We start from the raw sequence: 17,553 nt of genomic DNA on the forward strand, positions 1-17,553 counted from the left end.
GTCACCCAAACAGAGATGTACACACATTCAACCTCCTCCACAGGATACCATTCTAATTAGTCTTTGAGTCTTTGAGGGATTGAGGTTGGAGACGTGGTGGAAAGGATTGGTTTGGATGAGATGACAACTGTAGGCACACCTTTCTGTCAGATGACATTGGTCATGTGTAATGTTAATTTTCTCTCAGAAATGTAGTTTCATGCAGGTTTGGCAGTAGGTAATCCCTTCTCTGGCATTGACAATGATTTTTGCTATCACTGACTGATTTCTGCAATATTTCAGAAATAAACCATAGATGTCATACATGTGTCTTCCCCAGCTCTTATGGAGTCATGTACATGTCTCATCATTCATCCAACAGTGTCAGAGACTCTGGCAAAAAACATGGTCATATCACAAAATCAATTCATGACCTATTAGCAAACCACCAGTTAAAGATGATAAAGTTCATTTAGCTGTCCTTGTAGACATACAGCTTCACACCAAGTTTGAGTGCTCCACAGCCTGTGTGTGCTTTGATCCGATTGGCTGATGGTGTCAGAAGAACCAATAAGAGAACAGGTGGTTCTATGCACCAATTCAGCATGCAATGCCCATGGCTGTAAGGGGACTCCACTGAAACAGTAGACGCTCGTCAGCAATGACACTCAACACAGACAGAGCACCTTCAAGCACTTTAATGATTCAGTGAAAATTAGCAAAGTCATTTACAACGGCAATAATGAGAAGCCAGCAGCTCTCCTGGCAGTTTCCAGAAAACCCCTGTGCGCAGACAGCACACGTACTAAACCTGGCAGAGAAAGGCCGACAGTTTAAAGTGCAGATGTGATATTTCTCTGAACGCAGGAGGGGGGCCGGCCGCTGGGTGAAGTGGCATAAGGTAAGGAGTTTGGGTATGTCATCCTTTATACGCAAAAAGACATGTGTCAACCCTCTTCAGTTGATGGTGGATGGCATTATGTGTATTACACAATCTGGAAGCACGACACAGAGATTCATTTGAAAAGTCTTTTTTTTCTTACAGGATGAAATAAATAACCAATTATTTAATACTGAAATGACAGACAGGCAGACTGTGTGGAGTACATATCATGGACAGAAGAAACAATCAGCCAATCAGATACGTCTATCCCCCCCTAGTCCAGCAGCATGTCTGTTACATGAATGACAGTGTGGAATAAAAAGTCGTCTCAGACTTCAACAGTGGTTGGTCTACATCCAAACTGTACAGAGAAAAAAAAAGAGAGCAATCTCAAGGCGTCATTGAACAAAATGAGCTAGATTCATCTGTACGGTGGCAGAGGATGTGAGGGATATTCACACAACACCAGCACAACAGCACTGCTGCCGCGTTCTCAAAGCCCTGCAGGGTCGGGGTGTTCAGTAAGGCATGGGGGGCTGGAGGTGCCCACAGTGGGGAATGGGCACGCGTTTGAGGGAGCGGACAGCCACCACCGCTCCAGTGAAAATGCAGCAGCATTACTGTAACATGAGGAATGACAGTATTCTGCATTAATAACGTAACACAAAGCCTCGAAAAACCCATTTACACGCATGCATTACCATTTGACTAAGACTACCGAGTCAGTATCGCTCCTACAATTTTACATTTATCTATGTACAAGTATGTCAAAGCTTTTCTGTGAACTCTTGGTATAAAATGTGCATGAATAAAAATATGATCACAAGCTTTTTTTTCCCCCCATTCTGACAAACACTCAGGTAAATTTTATGTCCCTTGTTAAGTATTTTTTTTTGGTTTGTGAAAATAATGCACAGTACAAAAACACATAATGGCTGATGTGTTAAAGGTATGCTCAGCGGGACAGGGCTGGAACAGGACAGTGGAAACTATGTGCAATGCTTAGCTAATACTTTAGGTATCACGCCTCACGCAGACACTGGGGGTGGAGACTCGCTCTTTTATACAGGAAACTGAGGACCACAACCTCATGACCGTGGTGACGTTTGTCCTTGTAAAACACCACTGATCTCAGTCTCGCTGGCTTTCTGGAAAGACACTGCAGATCAGATGAAGACTGCACTCAGGTCCGCTTTTTTTTTTTAAGAAGCTTCTCAAATACAGAACCTCATGGCGAGTGACCACAGGGCCACAGACCCTCACAATAAGAAAGTAAAAACCGATTCCTGTAACATAAAGGAGCAGAAAAGCAATTGAACACCAACACACAGCCATTTTTACACACAAATGACACAAACCCTGTGTCCCCTCATACATAACATTCTCCACAACCCCCAGGAATTAAACTCTAAAAGTAATACTTAAAACCACTTCCAAGGCACAGACAACACAAGAGTACTGGGATAAATTAAACAGGAAGAAAGTCCTCTTAAAAACAGACAGAGAGAGTGTTAGAACAGCTCCGTTCTTCAAGTTGTTGGAGCTGAACTGAGCGAGTCAGTGTCTGAGGAGTGCAAACTGACTCTCTCCAGGTTCCTTAAATCTGAGTTCAGCTGTGGTAAAAAGCAGTCTTAGGTTTGCTGAGCCAAGCCCTCCATCCACTCCCCAAAGCGCAGGGCCAGCACGAGCCTCCACAGGTGTCAGTATCTGAGTGTTAATGTGCAGTAGCGCTACGTGCTGCATGTAGGTCCAGAACACTGTCACCGCTAACGCAGCCTCTGTTTAGCTTCCCCGTTAGCCTAGCGCTGTGAAGGCCAGTGCTTCCTACGGCCTCTTTAAATGATTCTGTCCTGCTCGGTCAGTGGGATCCCTTGTAAAAAATCTCTTTTTCAAAGTCTTGCAGATAAAATGAGGGGTGAGGGTTCAGTTCTGGAGAAGGCAGTAATCTTGCATATGAAGGCAATCAGAGTGGAGTTCACCTCTCATCAGAACACCTTTACAGAGAGAAACTCCAGGGAAAGGACCTGTCTTTCAGTTGGGACATTTTAAAAGTACGCGGGAAATTACAATGTTGAGAGAGTAGAGGCCAGTTCCCTTCTGTGTACAGGATGAGGAGGACACATGCTGAAGAGAAACTTTCTCGCAGGAAGTCCTTGCAGCGTCAGACCCGCCCACTTCCTGCGGCTGCTGTTTCCCAGCAGCCCCTGGGATGTGTGTCAGACAGCGCCGCCCCTCCCCCAGCCCCACCCTGAAAGATGTGCCTAACCCACAAACCCCATCCCCTCGTCCCCCGTGGTGTCCAGCTTGGTGTCTGAGAGGGCTCGCGTCTGATTGGCTCCTACGGGGACGTGGAGGCGTGGTATTTGACAAAGGCCACAGCCGCCAACTCTTTGCAGAACTCCTCCAGCACGATCACACCTTCCAGCAGGGTCACATGATCAATGCTGCAACCAGACAGAGAAATCTGTTACACAAATACCCACAGGACACCAGTGCCCGGGGTCACAGACTGGGACTCCAAGCTCAGAGAAGCCCCACTCGGGGGCTGGCGTTTGGCGGCTCACCCAGGGCCTTCAGGCTCCATACCCAGCAGCCTCTTCCTCACCAGCAAGAGTTTGGGGGTGAAGTCCGGGATGCGATGGATTCTCAGCATCAGGTCTCCCACCACCTGAGACAGAGAGCAACACCTTGAGTAAGAGTGTCAGTGATGGGTCAAACAACCAAGCCTGTGGACAGAGGCAGACCTCCTCTGCAGTCTTCTATGTCATGGAAGCAGACTGTTTTCCTGAAAGACCCACAATGATAGACTCCTCTCTGGGGTAAGTGATGACAGCTGATACAGACACAGCAGCAGGTACAGTAGGAGTACGATTTATATACATTCACAGTATAGCAGCAGGTATGGTGGGATGTATAGCGGCAATACAATTTACAAATTGTTATCGCAGAATATGGGTATACAGTAATATTGTATGGGTAAAGCATACATATGTAGCATCAGGTTAATGGCAGTATAATATGGGTATACTGGAAATAAGGTATGGATACAGTATCGGGAACAGTGGCAGTAACGTGTAGGTATAGTGGAGGGTTATTTCCACTACAGGACGGGCAAAGTTGCAGGTACAGTGTCAGGTCAGTATGGGTGTAGTATAGACAGAGTTTGGGAACACTGACAGTATAGCAGGGGCACTGTAGCAGGTAAAGTAGCCTTGCACAGGATTGTGGGAGAAAGACCACTGCATTAAAGGACAGGCACAGGAATCAATATGCTACAAATGCCGCAGTGAACAGTGCAGATTCGACCTAACCAGTATTTCACACAATGGCAGCTTTGCTGTCACTGACATTCACAGGGAACGTTGTGCTACTCAGCTACACATTCAACAACGCAGCTAACAGTAAAGTGCAGACGGACGCACCCTGACGATGACGGAGAAGAGGGAGCGGCAGCCAGGTGCCAGGCTGATGTAGGGGTCCAGCAGGTACTCGTGCAGGTGAGGGTGAGGGAAGAGAGCCAGCTTGGACAGCACAGACGTCACCTGCAGGTTCACATCGTAGGGCTGGAGACGGGAGCAGAGGCACAACACCGTCAGCTACTTCAACATCATCACACAATCATCAGGAGCATCAGCAATATCATTACATATTCACACATCAGCGCTGAAACATACTCAAACAGGTATGTCAACACCGTCACACATCCATTAGGTACATGAGTGCTGTTATGTATTAAGTAAGTATATCAATTCTGTTACATATTCATTACATGGGACAGGTTTCACAAACATTAAATTAATTCCAAGTCTCATACAGACGTATTTAAAATGGGGGTATAAAGGAGCGTCTAAGTGATTTTGATTTTCTCACCTGATCCAGGATGCGCCCCATCCTGTCGAAGAGGACCTTGAGGAAATGCCCCTCGAAGAAGGGGCTGTCCAGGTTACACTTCTCAAAGGGTTTGGGGGTGCCGCGCCACTCCCACCTCATACACACCGCGCAGTAGTCCCGAAACTGGGGAGACAAAGCGATCACTTACAATCAATCAGACAATCAATAAAGGCATCTACCGATCACCCTCTCCAGGGCAGGCCAGTGACAGCTGGGTACAGTCTCAGTGTCTGTGGGGGTTAATATGTGAAGCTGATTTGCAGTGGTCGCACAGCTTCACTGAACACCTGGAAGGGCGGGGCCTCACCTGTCTGTGTGCGTCTCGCAGGTAGGTGTCGTAACCTGTGCCCTCTACATGGTAAGAGGACTTGGCCTCATCAGGGACCAGACAGAGGAAACTGCGGAGCAGAAAACACACCCTTCACTGTGACACACAACGCAGCTCAAAATAACATCTAACAGCACTGGAGTAGCTCTGTAACACTGATCTCTCTCATAATAAAATATAACAGCACTTAAGTATTTCTACAATAAGAACTCTTTTGTAATTAAAGAACACTGAAATATTCCCATAATTTCCACAATATTCCCACAATTAGTTTGTGTAGACCCTACAGCATCACTACAAGCCATCCTGCAGTAAGGATACTTTTCCAGTAAAGTAATCACACAAAGACTGTTTCATGTTTTATACCTGTTGACGATCTTGTGCACCTCGGTCTTCCCCTCAGTCTTTCCGTGGTCGGGGCTCTGAGGGGGAGAGGCACTCAGCCAGTCAGGGCTGGACAGCCTAGTGTCCGGGGACAGGTCTGTGAACAACGGGTCTTCCTCCAGGTCACTGTTCATACACATACACACGCACACACACAAAAGAGATTTACTACAATATCCTGAATGCGCAGAAACAACTATGTGATCTGACAGAAAGTGGATTTCCCCACTACAGAAAACTCATCAGCAATGTTACTGGTGGATAAGCTAAAAAAATTATAACTCCAGAAGGCTCAGCAACAACACCAAATTTTTGTCAGATCATCTTCAGATATATAAGAATACATGGTAAAAATATGAAAATGATGGTTAACTCCCCACATGGTCAAATGAGGACATGAAAATAGGTAATTTTGAGGAAATCTGAAAATCCAGCACATTTCAAAAAATTATTTTGACACTCCTATAACAGTAATAAATATGGTTACTGCATACACATGGCATAATATGTCATAAATGACAGGGAAAAAAAAGTGCTTTATCTAGCATACTGTTTGAGTGAGAAGCTCTCAAAGGGGGTGTCGTTTGTTACATTTTGGATTTTCGGCCATTTTCAGAGCCTTGTAGAAGGAAAAGTACATAAAATACACCTGATCTGATTACAGAATCCTACAGAAAAAGTTGGCCCTAGTCACAAAGTTTCAGAGCTGTACATGCCATATCAAAGGAGCTATGAATGTCGGAAATTGGACCGAAAGGCTTGTTCGTCAAAATACATAAAAATTAAAATTTCAAAGGGCTGTGGTTTCAAAACTATTATAGATACAGAACTAATATTTGGGATTTCTCCATCCAAATTTGGTATAGGAGCACCTGTGAATTTTTTCAGGGCAATCTGAGAGGGTGACCTGTGACCCTGTGGGTGATTTGATATGGAATGACCCTTCTGAGAAATGCAACAACATGATCAAATTAGCCTAGTAAATAATAGGCTACATGTGAAGGTCACATGCTGTCCTGAGATAGTGCAACTATTAGGGACTGACGAGAGATGGAACGCAACATTTCCCATTTTTATTTTATATCATTTGGGAGCCTACCACCTCATGGATGGCGTGGCGTGTCAGTCGTCCATTAAGCGGTCATACGTGGTGACTCTCAAGTGACTCACGCCGCTCACTTGCCTGTCTCAGGGCTACCCCGGCGTAAGACCCCGCAAATCTGTATGCAGCTGTAGGTCCTTTTTTGTGTGCCTTTGACAGTGCATTGGTGGTAGTTCATGGTAGTCCTCCCGGGGTAGGGCTGATGCCGTACTACAAACACTGCAGCATGTTTAAGCAGAGGCTCCTGTAAGCTTTCTCATCCCTGAGTTCCGATGAATTCCCATGAATTTCCCTAGTATACAGTTCTGCTGTTTTCCGGTGCTCGGAGTACTCATGCTGTTGCGCAATCTTTATGCTTATATTACAATATTTCAAATCGGCTTCCTATGGCCATAAAAGCCATATCAGTACTGCTTCCTCTGCACGGCCGGCGTAGGATCAGCACTTGTGTCACTTTATAGTTTGTCACTTTATAGTTTGTAATGTTAAAAAGCTCTAACAGTAGTCAATGCAATTAACTCCATAATGTGTGCAGTGTTATAAAGTGGCCTATGCGTTTGAAATGATAAGTATCCTCACTGTGAAAGATGCTAAAATTCGCCTGCTCTGTGCTGCAGGAAAGGGGCCCACTCAGGGTTAGCTGCGGGGGGGGGGGGCTCACCTTATCTGATGTGTCAAGGTGTGAGTCTGTGCGTGTATGTGTGTCTATGTGTAAGTGTGAATGCACATGTGTGAGAGTATGCGTGCATGTACTGTATGTGTGAGTTGTACTGTATATATGCGTGTTTGGGAGCGTTATCTTACACGGCCTCGGGTGGCTGGCCGTTCTCGGTGGCCTCTCTCTCCTCAGGGCCCTTGTTCTCGGCGTAGCTGCGCTCCTCCAGGTTGCGCAGCACCAGACTGTGAACGATGTGCTCGCTGGGCTTCTGCAGCAGCTGCTCAAATAGCCGCAGCGTCATGATGCTGATCTGTCCAGCAGAGGGCAACAGAGAGCAGCACCGTGAGCCAGCCACTTTCACACCAGCCATCACAAAACTACTGTGCCTTCATGGTGTTAGATTACATTACATTACTGACATTTGACAGATGCTCTCACGCAGAGCGACGTACGTCCCCTTACAATTTTGTTCATTTATACAGCTGAATGTTTACCAAGGCAATAGTGGGTTAAGTACCTTGTCCAAGGGTAGTGCAGCAGTGCCCCAGTGGGCAATCAAACCAGTAACCTTTTGGTTATAAGCCCTGCTCCTTACCACTATGCTACACTGTATGCTACATCGCATAAAATATATTTATACAAGTCTATCACAAGCATCACTTTGCTGAGCTTCACAGTTATAATAAGTTCTCCTGAGCCATACTTAAGTGACAAAGGGGTGGATAGCTAATCAGTTATTCAGAGTTAAGATTTAAGTGTAAAGGCTAGGGCAGAAGAGAACCAGCCTCTCAGGCTCTGCCAACCTCATCTGATAGGTGGTCGCAGTGCTCGATGAGCCTGTGTCTGAGCGGGACGCTGCTGACTCCGGCGGGAGTCTCCGCCCCTCGCTCCTCCCCCAGCAGGAAGTAGACGGTCTCCTGCAGCAGCGCGTCCGAGGTCACCTGCCGAATGATCCGGTTCAGCAGCGCCGTCGAGATCAGGATGCCCTTCTCCGAGCTGCGGGAGAGACGTGCCCCGAGTCAGAGCCGGACCCAGAACCGGAACCAGAGTCAGAGTCAGAATGAGAGTCACATACTCTAAAGTCACTCACTCTGTATACTGTACCCCTCACACACTCTACTGTGACTCACTCTACACTGTACCCCTCACACACTCTACTTTGACTCACTCCACCCCTCACACAGTACCCATCATATACTCTACTGTGACTCACTCCACCCCTCCCATACTCTGCTGAGGCTCACTCTACACCATACCACTCACGTACTCTAACGAGGGAACAGAGGAAATTATTTATTTTTCGGCTTCTCTGCCTGAGAACTCTCCAGTGACGAAGGTGAGCCTGAACAGGTGACTTACGTCTGCATGAGCTGGGGCTCCAGAACCGTCAGGAGGAAGCGTTCCCGGACCGCTCGGGCCAGCACCGCGGCCGCCGTCTACAGACACAGAGCATCAGAACCAGGACAATCACCACCCCCGTAATCTTCCCTCAGCCAGAACCACATGTATAGAAACTACTCTACATACTTCATTTACCAGGGAGTTGTAGTTAAAGTGCTTTATGCAATACTGCCAGAACTGTGGAGCACAAATTGCAGAGGTATGGCTTCAAACCATTGCCATCCTGCTTCAGGAAATGAGTACGTAACCCTTCTTGCACCACTGGGGTAGGGCAACAGGAAACACCTTTTGGCTCTGCAGTCTCTCTTACTCTGCACTTATACAGCCCCCTGGTGGCTGAGGGTGTGGACTGCAGGTTCACCTGCTCTAGTTCCCTGTATGAGGGAAAACCTCCTGCATCTGCTGTCTCTGTAGAGGACAGGGGTGGTTGAGTATACTAGGGCTAATTTAACCTGAGAGAGACTTTCCAAATCCAAATGAAAGGAGCATAATGTATAAAGAGAGTATAAGTAAGTGCAAATCTATATATATGACTGAATTCCCATTCCCAAAATGCGTAGATCTCTGTGCTGTAAGCTACTGACTCTGACCGAACAAAAGAGCTCTCTACGACTTGTGCTAGGCCCAGCTGCCTGCCAGAAGGCTGATGATGTCACAAGCATACCTTGTGCGCCTCTTTGATGAGCTGGTCACAGTAGTCCAGCCAGGACAGGAAGGAGATGAGCGCCCTCTTCCCCATAAACGCCGCTGCATCCTCCTTCAGGTTATATGCATCCAGCCTGCCGAGCACAGCTCATTAGCTCCACCAAACAGCATTTTGCTACAGGAACTAACAGGACTGCGCACGTCACGGGAGTCCTCCAGGAACACACTGCTAACATCACTGCTACAACTCAACAAGGAGTACACCTGTCACCAGCAGCCTCGCCCTGAGCAGGAGCTTCAGACACGCACACCCCCGGCAGCCCAGTCCAGACTGGGAGCAGTGGACATGCCCACCCAGGCAGCCCTGCCCAAAACGGGAGTCTCAAAGACTCACCCCCAGTTGACAGACTCCACAGTCTCGATGTCCAGAGGGTCCAGGGCAGGCGGCAGGGCGCGGTAGAAGGTGCTCAGACGCTCGGTCAGCACCTCACACAGTGCCGTGTTCTCTGTCAGACACCTGGCGGCCGCCGGTTCTGGCAAACTGACCAGCAGCATCAGCCCCTCACACGCCTTAACCACGACACGCCCGTCCTGCAAGAGATGACGCAACCAGAGTGTCAACGCTGTGGGGTGATGGACCATGTGGACACACAACGCAGAGGAGAGAGTCTGTACTGCAGGGTATCTGTAGGGGGGAGTCAGTACTGCAGGGTATCTGTAGGGGAGAGTCAGTACTGCAGGGCATCTCTAGGGGAGAGTCAGTACTGCAGGGTATCTGTAGGGGAGAGTCAGTACTGCAGGGTATCTGTAGGGGAGAGTCAGTACTGTGGGGCATCTGTGTGAGACAGAGTCAATACTGTGGTAGACAGAGTCAGTACTGTGTGGTGTATCCGTGTGGGAGAGAGTCAGTACTGTAGGGTATCTGTAGGGGAGAGTTAGTACTGTGTTGTATATGTAGGAGAGAGAGGTGCAGTGCTGTGTGGTATCTGTGGGGGTGAGAGTCAGTATTGTGTGGTACCTGTAGGGGAGAGTCTGTACTGTTTGGTATTTGTGTATAAGAGTCAGTACTATGGGGTATCTTTGTGGGGGACAGAGTCAGTACTACAGGGTATCTGTAGGGGAGAGTCAGTACTGTATGGTATCTAAGCGTGCAGCTGGGGTTCCGAGCCTGTCACAGCTCTACACACTGCTCCGTGCATAGAGCAGTACTGACCGGACTCTTGGTGAGGTTGAGCAGGGAGTTGACTAGGTTGTAGCTCTGGTTGTGGTTGGACTGGGCTGGGCTCGGAGGCTCCTCCCTCAGGTCCCCTGCACCCTGTGGTTGGCCGGTGTCTGGAGATGAGGCTTCGCTTGCTTCAGCAGCTTCACCCATCGAACCCTCAGCCCCAGGACCCCCAGAGGCCCCTGTCTTCACCTTGTTCTGTGGGCCGAAACAGCAGGTCAGCCACACCCCAACACAACTCATCAAACAGGGACCCGTTTCAACAATCGCATACAGAGAAGAACAAAGAACAAAATCCTCTGAAAACAACACTCCAAACCCCCAAACTCCTGCTATCATGTGGACATTAAACAAGCTGTAAACGCAGCTATGATCCAAAGTACTGCTCTACATCTAACTTACCTGACTATTCGTCTCCATAACTCTGCATCTAACGTGAACTGACTGATAAGAAGGGGGGTTGTAACCAAAAAGGTTGCTGGTTTGATTCCCCGCTGGGGCACTGCTGCTGTACCCTGGGGCAAGGTACCTAACCCATAACTGCCTCAGTACATATCCAGCTGTACAAATGTAAAAGCTGTGACCTATTTAAGTTGCTTTGGCTAAGAACATCTGCTAAATGACAGTAATGTAATGCAGTATACCACCTCCACATCTCTGCACCTGATATAAATGACCTCCTTAACTCTGCCTTGTTTAATCAATGCTTTGATTTCTGCCTCTAAACGATACGCCCTGGCTGACTCAAGGCGAGGCTCGTACCTCCAGGAAGAAGTTGACCAGGTAGGGGTCCTGCTTGAGTTTGGCGCAGACAATGCAGAGGAACTGGATCTCCTCGTTCTCTGTGGGAGCGGCCAGAACCTCCCCACACAGACGCACCAGTTTCTGTGGAGGAGAAGCAGCAGCAGAGTCAGAGAGACACCGGAGAACGGAGCTTTTACTGCCACCCCTGCTCACCTGTACACAGATACACCTGTGCTAGCGTAGCGCTCACCTGTACACAGATACACCTGTGCTAGCGTAGCGCTCACCTGTACACAGATACACCTGTGCTAGCGGAGCGCTCACCTGTACAGGTCTATGGACGTTGATGTGGGGCAGGAGGGGCTGGCGGATCTTCCCGAGCAGCTTGGTGTAGAAGCCCAGCACCTGCTGCCTCATTCCTGGGGGACACTGTGGGAGAAAGCAGGAATGCTGTCAGTCACCACACCAAGTCAATCAAACCCCCCTCCGAACACTGCAGATATCATAATATAACCACTGGGGGTGTAAATGATAAGATAAGATAGGATAGCACTTTATTGATAAAATACTGCAGATACAGCATCTACAACAGCAGTGTAGCATAGTGGTAAGCAGCAGGAATTGCAACCGAAAGGGTGCTGGTTTGATTCCCTGCTGGGTCACCACTGTTGTACCCATGGTTAAAGTACTTAACCCACAACCACCTCAGTAAATATATCCAGCTGTATCAATGGATACACGTACTCAAGTCGCTCTGGATGAGAGCATATGCTTGATGAGAATAACGTAATGTAATGCAATCTAAGAATATACAAACGACGATCTGTGAAAAGCCAAACACCCCCGCCCCCTGTCTGCTCTCACTGGCCCTGCTCCTGACTGCAGCTGAGAAATGACCACTGATTAGTCCACTTCTATCACATGGCTGCCGACTGGCTCCTACTTACGTCGGCCTTGCCCAGGGTATAGAGGGTCTCCAGGATCTTGTGGTGCAGCAGGTACTCCATGCAGGGCCCCGTCTCGCCCGACTCTCGCTCACTCTCCTCCTGGGTCAGGATGTCCAGCATCTGCTCCAGGTGTGAGGGGATGTTGGTGTCTGTCACGGGCGCCTTGTCATCTACCCGAAAATAAAACACAAATAAATGCCAGGACAGGAGGCTGCGCAACACCTGTGCGTCAGTGTGTGATTTTCTGGGTGACAGATATAAAGTATGCTCAGCTCAAGGGTTTAGGCCGTTCGCTCAGTCTCTGAGGAAGCGAGAGACACCAGCATCCAGAAGCAAAGGCTTTGCTGTGTGCACAAGTGTGTGCCTGCATATTCCATCATAACCCCTGCTCTCCTCAGCACACCAGCACATTCATTTCCAAAGAATTTATGAATACAGGTGGCATCATAGGGGCCCTGCAGGCAAATTGGTGCTAAGGGGAACTATGCCCATAAAAAGTGTGTGCTTCTTCAATAACCTATTTTTGCCATCTCCAGTTACCCTACTTTAGGCTTGCCTCACCATAACAGCCTGTGCACTCACGCAGGAGCGCAGGGGTGAAACAAACGCAATCGTCTGATACAGCCGCAGGCTAATGCGACCACTTGTCAGTGCAAATCCCAAAATGCATTGCAGAGAGGTGGCTGCTGCTTAAAGGATAAGTGCTATTCCACTGACATCACCATAGCAACTCTCAGGTGTGCGATGAATGGCAGTTAGCGTGAGAGCAGTGAGATGAGTACCTTGGTCAACCTACCCACCCCTAGCTTGCATTCAAGCCAAGCAGCATGGTATTACCACACAGAGGTGTCACTACCTGACATCTCTATGCAATAATGCTTGCTGGTGCCATTACTGGAAGTCTCTATGTAGTAATTCTTGATGGTGCCACTACAAGAAACCTCTACGTAGCAACATGTGATGGTGCCATTACCTGACACCTCTATGCAGTAACGTGTAATGGTGCCATTAAGTAATGTCTCCATGTAGTCATGCATGATGGTGCCATTACCTGATGTTTCTATGTAGTAATGCGTGATGGCCTTCCAGTGGTAGACAAAGTCCTCCTGAAGTGGCAGTGAAGGCGCCAGCTGCAAAATCAAGCAGAGCACAAAGAACCGGGTCAAACGTGTCACGGGTCCACACAGAGCAGACAATGAATTGGGTCAAACCGTGGTCATGTTATAGCTCCACACAGCTGCGATGACCCCTGCATCTCCCTCCAGCAGCCCTCGGAATTTATGAGGGGAAAGACAATGAGTGCCGCTGAGCAGAAGTCCACCTGCTGCTCTTTATAGCGCTATAGTGTCTTTTCAATAGGCCTCCTCCTCTTCACGCTCTGATTCTCTGGCAGTGCAGGGTATAGTGAGTGCAGTGTGCCACCCTCTTACACTGTGTGTTCGCTCGGAAGGGGGTGGGCTCTAACCTCCGACAGGATCATAATCGCACCGCCACATCATAGGTTCAAGATGATTGTGTAAGAACACGCCGGAACATCAGGCATCAGATACACGTCTCGTCCAGATGCAATGCAAATTAAAAGGAGTGCAGAACACCCAGACCATAGCGATCACAAACTAGGTCCAGAACAAAAACAGAGCCCCTAACTGTCTAACTCTTCGTCTTAAAAACACCTTTAAAACGACAAAACTGCAGCAAGCTCGCTGGGTAACCGGAACATACAAGAAAGGCGACGTGCTATTGCTTAACAAGTTAGCCAGGCTAGCTCGCTAGTTGACATTCAGCTGTCATAACAGTTATCAGATTACACTTTACAGATATGCCTACTCAGCCTTTATAACACGGGTAACTACAATTATGCAGAACTAATTCAGTTAAATGGTTAACATTAACCTCACATTCAAAAACGTGTGGTTTTAACGCCGTAATAGTGGTGGCTAACGTTAGCTACCTAGCTACCCAGACTGGCAAACTTTAAGCGACCCTGCTGTCCCCACATCAGCCAGCTAACCAGCTAGTCTAGTTAGTTATCTTAAAGGCTAACTATTTACCCAGCACTTAATGTTAATCTAACGTATAATACGTTAATAGTCAGTCACCTGACATTGTGGTTAGCTAGCTAGCAAGCGAGACAATGTTCGTCAGCGAAACAAAGCATTCCCCGAGAGATCGCAGGATACAGCTTTGTTGTTTTACAGAAAAACCTCATCAGCGAGCCATAACAACAGCTTTAGTGAAACTTATTTTATATAAGCTAGCCGCCGATCGCCTGGGCTAACAGGCCTGGGTAATCAGCTGGCTGAGCTGCACTGTTAGCTGGTGAAATGCGTTATAACTTAGCGATCTGCAACCTAAATGCAACATTTAAAATATACATTAAAATAGTATGTCCTTATTAAGGTCCACCGCTTTACCACCATAATTTACAGCAAGCCCCACAGATGTTAGGATAGCAGGCTAGCAAGTGTTAGGCCCGTATTTATCCCCGATCTAGGCTAAGACTGCAGCCCCTTCTTGAGATATCCTCCCAGCAGTAAAAACTGAACCCACCGCCTCGACTGCGTGCTGCAGGATGGAGGTGAATTTGGAAAACATCTTATTTTTGGACTGAAGCAGCTTCTCCCGAGAAGACTTAGAGAACTCCTCTATCTTCTTCTTTCTGTTACTACCGCTGCGATCCAGATTGGAGGTTTCATAAGGTGACCCTTAACACCCAAGGAAAAAATAAACACCGTTTAAAAGCAATAAAACAGTAAAACAAAAAGAGCCACTGGGCTCCGTCACAGCGACTGCACTGTAAACACTGGAAGAAGGACGGCTAGCGTTAGCATTAGCCAGCTAGCTTCAGTAGGACACCGTGGCACTTCCGCATCAGAGTTCCAGCGCCATCTAGCGGAGCACTGAGGCAACGCAATTCCAGCGTCATCTAGCGGATCACTGAAGAAACGCAACCTGTATACCAGCGCTGCCAGTTCAGTGGTTATATACTGTTGATGGTTTCATTGAGTCAAATTTTCAAGTAAATTTCCGAGTGTCCATCTATAAATTAACTGCTTATTCATTAAATGAAACCAGTCCCAAATTAAAAGTTACAGTTGGTTTTCTGTCTTTTTGTTTTGTTTTACTTGCTCATTCAAAGTATGCGTTACTTAAATAACTTTACAATATTATATTGCCAGGTGTTTCGTGATAATGATAACAATTACAAAAGTAGTAGTGACCGAGGGCCAAACTTTGGACGCCAGTATTTCTGAGTCTGGTGTCGTTTGCATTTGCATGAACGAGGAGAAATTTTTAAAGGTGTGTAATTGTGTAATTTGGTGTAAACACCAAATTAGCGCGAGCTGGGCGTCCATACTTCCAGCAGTCATTTCAGTTTACAGAAACTTGCTACAGACCGCCACTAGTTCACTATGCCATTATCACATAACACATAACCCCTAGCTTTTTAAATTGTGACATTTTTTTTCTTTTTTACTAAAATACATAACATATTAATACTTTTTAAACAGTCTTTGAGAATGCTTTACTACCTTAAACACCACAGATTCTCTATTACAATATCAGTGAAGAAAAAACATACATCCTTTTCCTCCAGAGAACATTTTCAAACATGTTTCCCTACTATGTTCCTATGTTCCCTCCTATGCTCCTATGCACCATCCTGGCAGTTGGAAGCTACACAGTCACTGATTCTGTCTGCTTGTCTAGTCAGATTGCACAAGTTAACTTGTGGAAGGGCTTGAATAGTGTTATGCTCAACTCACTGGTCTGGGAGTGTTGTTAGCCTGGTCTGACACTGTTGCTCATTCAACTGATTGGATATACTTATGTTCTATTGTGCCGGAAGTCTCTCTGGATAAGAGGTCCGTTAAATGATCATGCGGTAATAACGTAATGTACTTTGTGTTGATCAGCTTCAGAGTGATTGATTCAGACTATGAGGCATGTGTCTCCACACATGGTGCTAGTTCACCCTGATGTACTTGTGCTGTTCTACTTTTCATCCATATCTCTAACCACCTTAATATTGCACCAACTATCTGTCATTACACCCGTCTACCATTCTCACCTTTTTCATTTGCTGCTTTTTTCTCTGCATCTGGTTTAAGTCTCTGTAGCCAGTGCCATCTGTTTCCACTAAGGAGCAGATCCTGCAACTTTCCCTCCTTCCTGCTGTGCGCTGGGTTCCTGTAGATGAGCAGCAGTGTGCTCTGTGTGTAGATGAGTGGCAGTGTGTTTGTGGGGCTGTGTGCTGGGTTCCTGTGTGCTGGGTTCCTGTGCGTTTGCGGGGCTGTGCGCTGGGTTCCTGTGCGTTTGCGGGGTTGTGTGCTGGGTTCCTGTGCCCTGGGTTCCTGTGCGTTTGCGGGGCTGTGCGCTGGGTTCCTGTGTGCTTGGTTCCTGTGCGTTTGCGGGGCTGTGTGCTGGGTTCCTGTGTGCTGGGTTCCTGTGCGTTTGCGGGGCTGTGCGCTGGGTTCCTGTGCGTTTGCGGGGCTGTGTGCTGGGTTCCTGTGTGCTGGGTTCCTGTGCGTTTGCGGGGCTGTGCGCTGGGTTCCTGTGCGTTTGCGGGGCTGTGTGCTGGGTTCCTGTGTGCTGGGTTCCTGTGCGCTGGGTATGAGGCTCCCAGCTCACCCTGCGGATGAAGAGGGACCGGCAGCTGCTCTGAGATGCTTTTCTGTGCTAGTCTGAGGAATATTTAGCTCTCTGATGGTCTGAGGACTGTTATCACTTACTGTTTCCTCCCTTAATCCGTATCACGCAAACAGGTGCCGAGTGCAGCAATCTTTTCAGCAGCAGTGGAGCTGGGAGTGTGAATGTCTCCAGTGTTAGCATTATGCTGCAGCCTGTTTTTGGTACTCATGTGCCATCCAGCAAATGCCCATTTTCCCATGTGCCCCAGCACCTGGCCAGGTGCACTGAGCTAAGGTCGCACTCGCTTACTGGTCTCACTGCCGCCATCTAGTCTTGGCCAGCGGAAGGGAACTCTTGGTCAGTGATTTCCTGATTGCCCTGGCTACACATAATGACTTCTGAAACATTTGGTAGGTCTGCTTTGTAAGTTTATGAATTGAACTAGCCCAGACTGGTTAGTGTTGTTGCACAGAAGTAAATGCAAACAGAGGCTTTTGTGGCTAATGGCCTTTGTCCAATCACAGCCCAGTGAGGAAATGTACATGTACATCATTCTAAATTCATCTCAGAGAATAGACTCAATCTGTAATAATTCTGCTGCCTGTTGTGACTCGGTGAATCTTTTGATTATTTATGCTGATTTTTACTTTCAAACTGTGTCCAAATAAAAACCACACCCGCTGAAGTATCAAGCTTCAAATTTTCATTATGAAATTTATTTGAATAAAAGTGCACCT

The 17,553-nt window shown here is 47.5% G+C and overlaps 1 protein-coding gene across 1 annotated transcript; it reads right to left on the reverse strand.

The window, feature by feature from the left end:
• Positions 1-721: 721 nt before the first annotated feature.
• Positions 722-14,875, reverse strand: fam160b1 (family with sequence similarity 160 member B1). The gene is made up of 17 exons (XM_036544218.1): positions 14,735-14,875; positions 13,236-13,314; positions 12,185-12,354; positions 11,562-11,666; positions 11,256-11,378; positions 10,485-10,691; positions 9,666-9,862; positions 9,291-9,405; positions 8,585-8,661; positions 8,029-8,221; positions 7,372-7,535; positions 5,448-5,591; positions 5,061-5,151; positions 4,733-4,876; positions 4,285-4,425; positions 3,427-3,530; positions 722-3,306 (listed from the first exon to the last, which is right to left on the reverse strand). The coding sequence occupies exons 1-17, from the start codon at positions 14,777-14,779 to the stop codon at positions 3,201-3,203; spliced, it is 2,205 nt and encodes a 734-aa protein (XP_036400111.1). The 5' UTR covers positions 14,780-14,875; the 3' UTR covers positions 722-3,200.
• Between the last annotated feature and the right edge of the window lie 2,678 nt (positions 14,876-17,553).

This window comes from Megalops cyprinoides, chromosome 1 (genome assembly GCF_013368585.1).
Source record: "Megalops cyprinoides isolate fMegCyp1 chromosome 1, fMegCyp1.pri, whole genome shotgun sequence".
NCBI classification, from domain to species: domain Eukaryota; kingdom Metazoa; phylum Chordata; class Actinopteri; order Elopiformes; family Megalopidae; genus Megalops; species Megalops cyprinoides.

Coding starts and splice junctions, on each gene's coding strand:
- fam160b1 (XM_036544218.1), bottom strand. CDS start 14,779: ATGTTTTCCAAATTCACCTCCATCCTGCAGCACGCAGTCGAGGCG. Junction 9,406..9,665: donor GTGGAGTCTGTCAACTGGGG/GTGAGTCTTTGA, acceptor TGTGCTCGGCAG/GCTGGATGCATATAACCTGA. Junction 8,662..9,290: donor TCATCAAAGAGGCGCACAAG/GTATGCTTGTGA, acceptor CTGTGTCTGTAG/ACGGCGGCCGCGGTGCTGGC.